The 13648-nt window shown below is 55.4% G+C and overlaps 1 protein-coding gene across 1 annotated transcript in view; it reads right to left on the bottom strand.

Annotated features, from left to right (window-relative positions):
* Positions 1 to 13648, bottom strand: part of METTL15 (methyltransferase 15, mitochondrial 12S rRNA N4-cytidine) — a 41001-nt gene that overhangs the window by 8241 nt on the left and 19112 nt on the right. The window contains exons 5-7 of the mRNA XM_076057256.1: positions 8912 to 9103; positions 2697 to 2878; positions 1272 to 1426 (exon numbers count right to left, since the gene is read on the bottom strand). Coding sequence (XP_075913371.1) covers positions 1272 to 1426; positions 2697 to 2878; positions 8912 to 9103 — 529 coding nt within the window. The remainder of the gene's footprint in view (positions 1 to 1271; positions 1427 to 2696; positions 2879 to 8911; positions 9104 to 13648) is intronic.

The following is a 13648-nucleotide window of genomic DNA, read 5'->3' as shown; positions in this document are numbered from 1 at the left end:
TGTATGATGAGTCTTTGTGTCTCTATGTGATGAGTCTGTGGGTCTCTGTATGATGAGTCTGTGGGTCTCTGAGTGGTGAGTCTGTGGGTCTCTGTGTGGTGAGTCTGTGGATCTCTGTGTGGTGAGTCTGTGGGTCTCTGTGTGGTGAGTCTGTGGGTCTCTGTGTGGTGAGTCTGTGTGTCTCTGTATGGTGAGTCTATGGGTCTCTGTGTGATGAGTCTGTGGGTCTCTGTGTGGTGAGTCTGTGTGTCTCTGTATGATGAGTCTGTGGGTCTCTGTGTGACGAGTCTGTGGGTCTCTGTGTGGTGAGTCTGTGTGTCTCTGTATGATGAGTCTATGGGTCTCTGTGTGATGAGTCTGTGGGTCTCTGTGTGATGAGTCTGTGTGTCTCTGCGTGACGAGTCTGTGTGTGTCTCTGTGTGATGAGTCTGTGGGTGTCTGTGTGATGAGTCTGTGGGTCTCTGTATGATGAGTCTGTGGGTCTCTACATGAGTCTGTGGGTCTCTGTGTGGTGAGTCTGTGTGTCTCTGTATGATGAGTCTATGGGTCTCTGTGTGATGAGTCTGTGGGTCTCTGTATGATGAGTCTGTGTGTCTCTGTATGATGAGTCTGCGTGTCTCTGTGTGATGAGTCTGTGGGTCTCTGTGTGATGAGTCTGTGGGTCTCTATGTGGTGAGTCTGTGCGTGTCTGTGTGATGAGTCTGTGTGTGTCTCTGTGTGATGAGTCTATGGGTCTCTGTATGATGAGTCTGTGGGTCTCTGTATGATGAGTCTGCGTGTCTCTGTGTGGTGAGTCTGTGTGTCTCTGTGTGATGAGTCTGCGTGTCTCTGTATGATGAGTCTGTGGGTCTCTATGAGTCTGTGGGTCTCTATGAGTCTGTGGGTTTCTATGTGGTGAGTCTGTGGGTCTCTGTGTGGTCAGTGTGTGGGTCTCTGCGTGATGAGTCTGTGGGTCTCTATGTGGTGAGTCTGTGGGTCTCTGTATGATGAATCTGTGGGTCTCTGTGTGATGAGTCTGTGTGTCTCTGTATGATGAGTCTGTGGGTCTCTATGAGTCTGCGTGTCTCTATGTGGTGAGTCTGCGTGTCTCTGTGTGGTGAGTCTGTGGGTCTCTATGAGTCTGCGTGTCTCTATGTGGTGAGTCTGCGTGTCTCTGTGTGGTGAGTCTGTGGGTCTCTATGAGTCTGCGTGTCTCTGTATGATGAGTCTGTGTGTCTCTGTGTGACGAGTCTGTGCGCGTCTCCGCGCGACTTTCCCGTGCGCCTCGCGACCTTGAGGTAGGCCGCAGCCGCTCCGAGCCCGGCCAGCAGCTCGTTGAGCTCGTCGTTGACGAAGATTCGCAGCGCCTGGAAGGTCCTCGTGGCCACGTGGGCCCGGCGGCCCAGGGCGTCCCTCTGCGACGTCAAGGCCCTCTGCGGCACGGCACCTGCACGCCGGCGACGCCGGCGACGCCGGCGAAGGTTAACCGGGAAGGCCAAGGCCTACCGCTGGCGGTATCACCGGGTGCCCTTGACGAAGGTCAACAAATCAGAGCCGCCGCGGGTGTTTCTGGCTGGAATTCCCCGCGCCCTCTGCTGTAGCGGGCGGGCGGGCGGGCGGGCGGGCGGGGCGGGACGGGACGGAAGAAACGGCACCCGCGCGGCTTCCGCGAGCCTCTCCTCATGCGTGCCTGGGCGTAGGCGATGCTGAATCATCCTCGCCAGGGGGACCCCTTTTCCCCGGCCTCACGCCGAGCAGCGAGACGCCCCTGCAGGGCATCCTTCCCGAATCCTGCGGAACCCGTCCGGCGGGCCCAGGCCTAAGGCTGGACCCCCTCGGCAAAAATTTCGCCGAGGTGATGGAGGCTGCACCTTTTCGCCCGGGAGGATCGCCTCCATCCCCGCTGCCCCTCCCGCGGTTGTCAAGACGCCCCCGGGGGTCGGCCCTCGGTACTTTCCTCAACGGGCGGCGGCACCTCGGCCGGCCAACTCACAGGGGTGAGGGGTGAGTGGCTGGCTGGCCTCGGGCAGGGTCATCCACCCACGATGGGTTTTTTTTTCCCCCCGGCCCGGGAGGGATTTTTCCCCCACCCCCCGTTCACCAGCCAGGGCCACACACACACAACAACAACAACCGCCATTCGCCACTAAGTGGCGGTGACGTCACCACGACGCTTGTGCCAGGCTATGTGCACCCTGAGGCTGCCACGTGAAGTGTCGAACGCCCGCTGGCAGGAGGTCACGGGGCAGACCCAGCAGGTGCCACGGGTCGACTGACTGAGACGACTGTGGCTGATGCACCACCTGTGCCCCCCTACTGTGCCAGGCTAGGTGCACCAGGAGGTCACGTGGCAGAGCCAGCAGGTGCCACGGGTCGACTGACTGAGACGACTGTGGCTGATGCACCACCTGTGCCCCCTACTGTGCCAACACACTAACAGACACATACAGACACACACACACATACACATACAGAAACGCTCAGCGACGACGATGACAATGATGACGACAATGATGATGACGATGATGACGATGACAATGACAATGACGACGACGACGATGACGATGATGATGACGATGGCGATGACTATGACTATGATGACTATGACTATGACGACGACGACGATGACAATGACGACGACGATGACAAACCCCGCCCCAACCCGCGCGCCCACCCCCCCCTCACCCCCTCCCCCCCTCACCCCCCCACCCACCCACCAGCCACCACCATCGCCAGCTGCCGCGTGGTCCGGATGGGCAGGCCGGCAGAGAGGGCCCCGGCTACGGCCCGGGCGATGGAGCGAGAGTGCCGCTCCTCACCGTAGCGGCGGAGCACGGAGGCCAGCGCCGGCTCGGGGAGCCCACGCAAGACCTCGTAGGCAGTGGGACTCTCGGGCTCGCTGGGACACGCACACACACACAGTGACACACACACACACACAGTGTGACACACACAGTGACACACACACAGTGTGACACACACACACACACACAGTGTGACACACACACACACGGTGTGACACACACACACACGGTGTGACACACACACACACACAGTGACACACACACACACTGTGACACACACACAGTGACACACACACACACAGTGTGACACACACAGTGTGACACACACACACACACACGGTGTGATACACACACACAGTGACACACACACACACACACGGTGTGATACACACACACAGTGACACACACACACGTGCAGCACGGAGGCCAGCGCCGGCTCGGGGAGCCCACGCAAGACCTCGTAGGCAGTGGGACTCTCGGGCTCGCTGGGACACGCACACACACACAGTGACACACACAGTGACACACACAGTGTGACACACACACAGTGACACACACACAGTGTGACACACACACACACGGTGTGATACACACACAGTGTGACACACACACAGTGACACACACAGTGTGACACACACACACGGTGTGATACACACACAGTGATACACACACGGTGTGACACACACACAGTGACACACACAGTGTGATACACACACAGTGTGATACACACACACAGTGACACACACAGTGTGATACACACACACAGTGTGACACGGTGTGATACACACACACACACAGTGTGATACACACACAGTGACACACACACACACACGGTGTGATACACACACACACACACAGTGACACACACACACACACGGTGTGATACACACACACACATACACAGTGTGACACACACACACACACGGTGTGACACACACAGTGACACACACACACACACAGTGTGATACACACACACGGTGTGACACACACACACACACGGTGTGACACACACACGGTGTGATACACACACACAGTGACACACACACACAGTGATACACACACAGTGATACACACACACAGTGTGACACACACACACACGGTGTGATACACACACACACAGTGTGATACACACACACACACAGTGACACACACACACAGTGTGACACACACACAGTGACACACACACACACAGTGACACACACACACACGGTGACACACACACACACGGTGACACACACACAGTGACACACACACGGTGTGACACACACAGTGACACACACACACAGTGACACACACACACACGGTGACACACACACACACGGTGACACACACACAGTGACACACACACACACAGTGTGACACACACACACAGTGTGATACACACACACACAGTGACACACACACACACACACGGTGTGACACACACACACACACAGTGTGACACACACACACACACAGTGTGACACACACACACACACAGTGTGACACACACACACACAGAGTGTGACACACACACACACACACAGTGTGACACACACGGTGTGACACACACACACACACGGTGACACACACACAGTGTGACACACACGGTGTGACACACACACACAGTGTGATACACACACACAGTGTGATACACACACACACAGTGTGACACACACACACACAGTGTGATACACACACACAGTGTGATACACACACACACAGTGTGACACACACACACACACACAGTGTGACACACACACAGTGTGACACACACACACAGTGTGACACACACACACAGTGTGACACACACACACAGTGTGACACACACACACAGTGTGACACACACACACAGTGTGACACACACACACAGTGTGATACACACACAGTGTGACACACACACACAGTGTGACACACACACACACAGTGTGACACACACACAGTGTGACACACACACACAGTGTGATACACACACACACAGTGTGATACACACACACACAGTGTGACACACACACACACAGTGTGATACACACACACAGTGTGATACACACACACACAGTGTGACACACACACACACACACAGTGTGACACACACACAGTGTGACACACACACACAGTGTGACACACACACACAGTGTGACACACACACACAGTGTGACACACACACACAGTGTGACACACACACACAGTGTGACACACACACACAGTGTGATACACACACAGTGTGACACACACACACAGTGTGACACACACACACACAGTGTGACACACACACAGTGTGACACACACACACAGTGTGATACACACACACACAGTGTGATACACACACACAGTGTGACACACACACACACAGTGTGACACACACACAGTGTGACACACACACACAGTGTGATACACACACACACAGTGTGATACACACACACACAGTGTGACACACACACACACAGTGTGACACACACACAGTGTGACACACACACACAGTGTGATACACACACACACAGTGTGACACACACACACAGTGTGATACACACAGTGTGACACACACACACAGTGTGATACACACACACACAGTGTGACACACACACACAGTGTGATACACACACACACAGTGTGACACACACACAGTGTGACACACACACACAGTGTGATACACACAGTGTGACACACACACACAGTGTGATACACACAGTGTGACACACACACACAGTGTGATACACACACACACAGTGTGACACACACACACGTGGAGCACGGAGGCCAGCGCCGGCTCGGGGAGCCCACGCAAGACCTCGTAGGCAGTGGGACTCTCGGGCTCGCTGGGACACGCACACACACAGTGACACACACAGTGACACACACACACACAGTGTGACACACACACAGTGACACACACAGTGACACACACACACAGTGTGACACACACACAGTGTGACACACACAGTGACACACACACAGTGTGACACACACACAGTGACACACACAGTGTGACACACACACACGGTGTGATACACACACAGTGATACACACACGGTGTGACACACACACAGTGACACACACAGTGTGATACACACACAGTGTGATACACACACACAGTGACACACACAGTGTGATACACACACACAGTGTGACACGGTGTGATACACACACACACACAGTGTGATACACACACAGTGACACACACAGTGATACACACACACACGGTGTGATACAAACACACACAGTGACACACACAGTGATACACACACACACACGGTGTGATACACACACAGTGTGATACACACACACACACACACAGTGTGACACACACACACAGTGTGATACACACACACACAGTGTGACACACACAGTGTGACACACGGTGTGACACACACACAGTGTGATACACACACACAGTGTGATAGACACACACACAGTGTGACACACACACAGTGTGATACACACAGTGTGATACACACACACACACAGTGTGATACACACACACAGTGTGACACACACACACAGTGTGACACACACACACACAGTGTGACACACACACACACAGTGTGACACACACACGGTGTGATACACACACAGTGTGACACACACACACACACGGTGTGACACACACAGTGACACACACACACACAGTGTGACACACACAGTGATACACACACACAGTGACACACACACACACACACAGTGTGACACACACACACAGTGTGACACACACACACACAGTGTGACACACACACACACAGTGTGACACACACACACACTGTGACACACACACACACGGTGTGACACACACAGTGACACACACACACACAGTGTGACACACACAGTGATACACACACACAGTGACACACACACACACACACAGTGTGACACACACACACACAGTGTGACACACACACACACAGTGTGACACACACACACACAGTGTGACACACACACACAGTGTGATACACACACAGTGTGACACACACACACAGTGTGACACACACACACACAGTGTGACACACACACAGTGTGACACACACACACAGTGTGATACACACACAGTGTGATACACACACAGTGTGACACACACACACAGTGTGACACACACACACACAGTGTGACACACACACAGTGTGACACACACACACACAGTGTGACACACACACAGTGTGACACACACACAGTGTGACACACACACACAGTGTGATACACACACAGTGTGATACACACACAGTGTGACACACACACACAGTGTGACACACACACACACAGTGTGACACACACACAGTGTGACACACACACACAGTGTGACACACACACAGTGTGACACACACACAGTGTGACACACACACACAGTGTGATACACACACAGTGTGATACACACACAGTGTGACACACACACACAGTGTGACACACACACACACAGTGTGACACACACACAGTGTGACACACACACACAGTGTGACACACACACACACACTGTGACACACACACACTGTGACACACACACACAGTGACACACACACACACACTGCGACACACACACACAGTGACACACACACACGTGCAGCACGGAGGCCAGCGCCGGCTCGGGGAGCCCACGCAAGACCTCGTAGGCAGTGGGACTCTCGGGCTCGCTGGGACACGCACACACACAGTGACACACACAGTGACACACACACACACAGTGTGACACACACACAGTGACACACACAGTGACACACACACACAGTGTGACACACACACAGTGACACACACAGTGTGACACACACACACACACGGTGTGACACACACACGGTGTGACACACACACAGTGACACACACACACAGTGACACACACACACAGTGTGACACACACAGTGTGACACACACACACACACGGTGTGACACACACACGGTGTGACACACACACAGTGACACACACACAGTGACACACACACACAGTGTGACACACACACAGTGACACACACAGTGTGACACACAGTGTGACACACACACACACACGGTGTGACACACACACACAGTGTGACACACACACACACACACAGTGTGACACACACACACACACGGTGTGACACACACACAGTGTGACACACACACACACACGGTGTGACACACACACAGTGTGACACACACACACACGGTGTGACACGGTGACACACACACACGGTGTGACACACACACGGTGTGACACACACACACAGTGTGATACACACACACAGTGTGACACACACACACACAGTGTGACACACACACACACACAGTGACACACACACACAGTGATACACACACACACACAGTGTGACACGGTGTGATACACACACAGTGTGACACACACACACACGGTGTGACACACACACACAGTGTGACACACACACAGTGACACACACACACAGTGATACACACACACACAGTGTGACACACACACAGTGATACACACACACACAGTGTGACACACACACACAGTGTGATACACACACACACACAGTGTGACACGGTGTGATACACACACAGTGTGACACACACACACACAGTGTGACACACACACACACAGTGTGATACACACACACCCCCAGCCCCATCCCAGCCCCACCGCTCCCCTCCTCGGCCCCACCACTCCCAGTCCCCTCCCCGGCCCCACCGCTCCCCACCCCCAGCCCCACCGCTCCCCTCCCCGGCCCCACCACTCCCAGTCCCCTCCTCGGCCCCACCGCTCCCCGCCCCCAGCCCCACCGCTCCCCTCCCCCAGCCCCATCGCTCCCCACCCCCGGCCCCACCACTCCCCACCCCCAGCCCCACCACTCCCCCACCCCCGGCCCCACCACTCCCCACTCCCGGCCCCACCGCTCCCCTCCCCGGCCCCACCGCTCCCCACCCCCGGCCCCACCACTCCCCACCCCGGCCCCACCACTCCCCTCCCTGGCCCCACCGCTCCCCACCCCCGGCCCCACCACTCCCCACCCCCAGCCCCACCACTCCCCCACCCCCGGCCCCACCACTCCCCACTCCCGGCCCCACCGCTCCCCTCCCCGGCCCCACCGCTCCCCACCCCCGGCCCCACCACTCCCCTCCCCAGCCCCACCACTCCCCCACCCCCCAGCCCCACCGCTCCCCCACCCCCCAGCCCCACCACCCCCCGGCCCCACCACTCCCCCCCTCCCCGGCCTCACCGCTCCCCGCCCATGCGCATGTCCAGGGGCCCGTCGCGGCTGAGCGAGAATCCGCGCGAGGCGTCGTCCATCTGCAGTGAGGAGCAGCCGGCGTCGATGAGGACGCCGTCCAGCGAGCCGGCGGCGACCCCCGCCAAGCTCAGCAACTTGGGCAGCTCCGAAATGCGGCCCAGCAGGGGACGGAGCGAACCACTGCCGGGGTAGGGGGGTGGGTGGGGGGGGTAGGGGGGTGGGTGGGGTGGGTAGGGGAGTGGCGAGCGGTCCGGGTCGTGACGGGACGCGCGGGCGACTCTCTCAACACGTGTGTAGACACACACACACACGTGTCTACACACACACACACGTGTCTACACACACACACACACACGTGTGTAGACACACACACACACACATGTCTACACACGTGTGTGTGTGTGTATAGACACACACACACGTGTCTATACACACACACACGTGTGTAGACACACACACACACACGTGTGTAGACACACACACACATTGGTCTACACACGTGTGTGTGTGTGTGTAGACACGTGTGTGTGTATACACACGTGTGTGTGTCTACACACGTGTGTGTGTGTGTAGACACGTGTGTGTGTGTGTCTACACACGTGTGTGTGTGTGTATACACACGTGTGTGTGTGTCTACACACACACGTGTGTGTGTAGACACGTGTGTGTGTCTACACACGTGTGTGTGTGTGTGTATAGACACGTGTGTGTGTGTGTGGTGAGTGAGTCAGACAGACAGAGAGAGAGTTCTCCCATGTGGTGAGTGAGTCAGACAGAGAGAGGGAGCGAGTTCCCCGTGTGGTGAGTGAGTCAGACAGAGAGACAGAGAGAGAGTTTCCAGTGTGGTGAGGAGTGAGTCAGACAGAGAGAGTTCCCCGTGTGGTGAGTGAGTCAGACAGAGAGACAGAGAAAGTTCCCAGTGTGGTGAGTGAGTCAGACAGAGAGAGAGTTCCCCTTGTGGTGAGTGAGTCAGTCAGACAGAGAGAGTTCCCCGTGTGGTGAGGAGTGAGTGAGTCAGACAGAGAGCGAGTTCCCCCTTGTGGTGAGTGAGTCAGACACAGAGAGAGACAGAGGAGTTCCCCCTTGTGGTGAGTGAGTCAGACAGAGAGAGAGTTCCCAGTGTGGTGAGGAGTGAGTCAGACAGAGAGCCAGAGAGTTCCCCTTGTGGTGAGTGAGTCAGACAGAGAGACAGAGAGAGAGAGTTCCCCTTGTGGTGAGTCAGACAGAGAGCGAGTTTCCCCATGTGGTGAGGAGTGAGTCAGACAGAGAGAGAGAGAGCGAGTACCCTCGTGTGGTGAGTGAGTCAGACAGAGAGAGAGAGAGTTCCCCTTGTGGTGAGTGAGTCAGACAGAGAGACAGAGAGAGAGAGTTCCCCTTGTGGTGAGTCAGACAGAGAGCGAGTTTCCCCATGTGGTGAGGAGTGAGTCAGACAGAGAGAGAGAGAGCGAGTACCCTCGTGTGGTGAGTGAGTCAGACAGAGAGAGAGAGAGTTCCCCTTGTGGTGAGTGAGTCAGACAGAGAGAGAGAGAGCGAGTTCCAGTGTGGTGAGTGAGTCAGACAGAGAGACAGAGAGAGTTCCCCCTTGTGGTGAGTGAGTCAGACAGACAGAGAGAGTTCCCCTTGTGGTGAGTGAGTCAGAGAGACAGAGAGCGAGTTCCACCGTGTGGTGAGTGAGTCAGACAGAGACAGAGCGAGTTCCCCCATGTGGTGAGTGAGTCAGACAGAGAGAGAGTTCCCCCTTGTGGTGAGGAGTGAGTCAGACAGAGAGAGAGAGCGTTCCCAGTGTGGTGAGTGAGTCAGACAGAGAGACAGAGAGAGTTCCCCCTTGTGGTGAGTGAGTCAGACAGAGAGAGAGAACGAGTTCCCGTGTGGTGAGGAGTGAGTCAGACAGAGAGACAGAGAGAGAGAGTGTTCCCAGTGTGGTGAGTGAGTCAGACAGAGAGACAGAGAGAGTTCCCCCTTGTGGTGAGTGAGTCAGACAGAGAGAGAGAACGAGTTCCCGTGTGGTGAGGAGTGAGTCAGACAGAGAGACAGAGAGAGAGAGTGTTCCCAGTGTGGTGAGTGAGTCAGACAGACAGACAGCGAGCGTTCCCCTTGTGGTGAGGAGTGAGTCAGACAGGGAGAGAGAGTTCCCCTTGTGGTGAGGAGTGAGTCAGACAGACAGACAGAGAGAGAGTTCCCCCTTGTGGTGAGTGAGTCAGACAGACAGACAGAGAGAGAGAGAGTTCCCCCATGTGGTGAGTGAGTCAGACAGAGAGAGAGTTCCCAGTGTGGTGAGTGAGTGAGTCAGACAGAGAGAGAGAGCGAGTTCCCCCATGTGGTGAGTGAGTCAGACAGACAGAGAGACAGAGAGCGTTCCCCTTGTGGTGAGGAGTGACTCAGACAGACAGAGAGAGAGTTTCCCCATGTGGTGAGTGAGTCAGACAGAGAGACAGAGAGAGTGTGTCCCCAGTGTGGTGAGTAAGTGAGTCAGACAGAGAGAGAGTTCCCCTTGTGGTGAGTAGTGAGTCAGACAGAGGGAGAGTTCCCCTTGTGGTGAGTGAGTCAGACAGACAGAGAGAGAGTTCCCCCATGTGGTGAGTCAGACAGAGAGAGAGTTTCCAGTGTGGTGAGGAGTGAGTCAGACAGAGAGACAGAGAGAGAGTTTCCAGTGTGGTGAGGAGTGAGTCAGACAGAGAGACAGAGAGAGAGTTTCCCCATGTGGTGGTGAGTGAGTCAGACAGACAGAGAGACAGAGAGAGAGTTTCCCCGTGTGGTGAGGAGTGAGTGAGTCAGACAGAGAGACAGAGAGAGTTCCCCCTTGTGGTGAGTGAGTCAGACAGAGAGAGAGAGAGTTCCACAGTGTGGTGAGTGAGTCAGACAGAGAGAGAGTTCCCCTTGTGGTGAGGAGTGAGGGAGTCAGACAGAGAGACAGAGCGAGTTCCCCGTGTGGTGAGGAGTGAGTCAGACAGAGAGACAGAGAGAGTTCCCAGTGTGGTGAGTGAGTCAGACAGACAGAGAGAGAGAGTTCCTGGTGTGGTGAGGAGTGAGTCAGACAGAGAGAGAGTTCCCCCTTGTGGTGAGAGAGTCAGACAGAGAGAGAGACAGAGAGAGTTTCCCCCGTGTGGTGAGGAGTGAGTGAGTCAGACAGAGAGAGAGTTCCCCCATGTGGTGAGTGAGTCAGACAGACAGAGAGAGAGTTCCCCATGTGGTGAGTGAGTCAGACAGAGAGACAGAGAGAGAGTTCCCAGTGTGGTGAGTGAGTCAGACAGACAGAGAGAGCGAGTTCCCGTGTGGTGAGGAGTGAGTGAGTCAGACAGAGAGAGAGACAGAGGAGTTCCCCGTGTGGTGAGTGAGTGAGTGAGTCAGACAGAGAGCGAGTTCCCCCCTGTGGTGAGTGAGTCAGACAGACAGAGAGAGAGAGAGTTCCCAGTGTGGTGAGTGAGTCAGACAGACAGAGAGAGCGAGTTCCCGTGTGGTGAGGAGTGAGTGAGTCAGACAGAGAGAGAGACAGAGGAGTTCCCCGTGTGGTGAGTGAGTGAGTGAGTCAGACAGAGAGCGAGTTCCCCCCTGTGGTGAGTGAGTCAGACAGAGAGAGTTCTCCCGTGTGGTGAGGAGTGAGTGAGTCAGACAGACAGAGAGCGAGTTCCCAGTGTAGTGAGTGAGTCAGACAGAGAGACAGAGACAGAGAGTTTCCCCATGTGGTGAGGAGTGAGTCAGACAGAGAGAGAGAGGGCGAGTTCCCCCGTGTGGTGAGTGAGTCACACAGAGAGGGCGAGTTCCCCCATGTGGTGAGGAGTGAGTCAGACAGAGAGAGAGAGAGAGTCAGACAGAGAGAGAGTCAGACAGAGAGAGGGCAAGTTCCCCCATGTGGTGAGGAGTGAGTGAGTCAGACAGAGAGACAGAGGAGTTCCCCCGTGTGGTGAGTCAGACAGAGAGACCGAGAGAGCGAGTTCCCCCGTGTGGTGACGAGTGAGTCAGACAGAGAGAGAGAGAGTGAGTTACCCCATGTGGTGAGTGAGTCAGACAGAGAGAGAGACAGAGGAGTTCCCCGTGTGGTGAGTGAGTCAGACAGAGAGCCAGAGAGAGAGTTCCCAGTGTGGTGAGGAGTGAGTGAGTCAGACAGAGAGAGACAGAGAGCGAGTTCTCCCGTGTGGTGAGGAGTGAGTGAGTCAGACAGAGAGACAGAGAGCGAGTTCCCCCGTGTGGTGGTGAGTGAGTCAGACAGACAGAGAGACAGAGAGAGAGTTTCCCCATGTGGTGGTGAGTCAGACAGAGACAGAGAGACAGAGAGCGAGTTTCCCCATGTGGTGGTGAGTCAGACAGAGAGACAGAGAGCGAGTTTTCCCCGTGTGGTGAGGAGTGAGTGAGTCAGACAGACAGACAGAGAGCGAGTTCCTGGTGTGGTGAGGAGTGAGTGAGTCAGACAGAGAGACAGAGAGCGAGTTTCCCCCGTGTGGTGAGGAGTGAGTGAGTCAGACAGAGATACAGAGAGAGCGTTCCCCGTGTGGTGAGTGAGTCAGACAGACAGAGAGACAGAGAGAGCGAGTTCTCCCGTGTGGTGAGGAGTGAGTGAGTCAGACAGAGGAGTTCCCCCGTGTGGTGAGTCAGACAGAGGAGTTACCCAGTGTGGTGAGTGAGTCAGAGAGACAGAGAGCGAGTTCCCCGTGAGGTGAGGAGTGAGTGAGACAGACAGAGAGACAGAGAGCGAGTTCTCCCGTGTGGTGAGGAGTGAGTGAGTCAGAC

The sequence above is a fragment of the Petromyzon marinus genome, chromosome 80 (genome assembly GCF_048934315.1).
Source record: "Petromyzon marinus isolate PM22_M1 ecotype Great Lakes invasive population chromosome 80, UKy_Petmar_22M1.pri1.0, whole genome shotgun sequence".
Taxonomy (NCBI): domain Eukaryota; kingdom Metazoa; phylum Chordata; class Hyperoartia; order Petromyzontiformes; family Petromyzontidae; genus Petromyzon; species Petromyzon marinus.
This window is presented reverse-complemented; position numbering and strand designations above follow the sequence as displayed.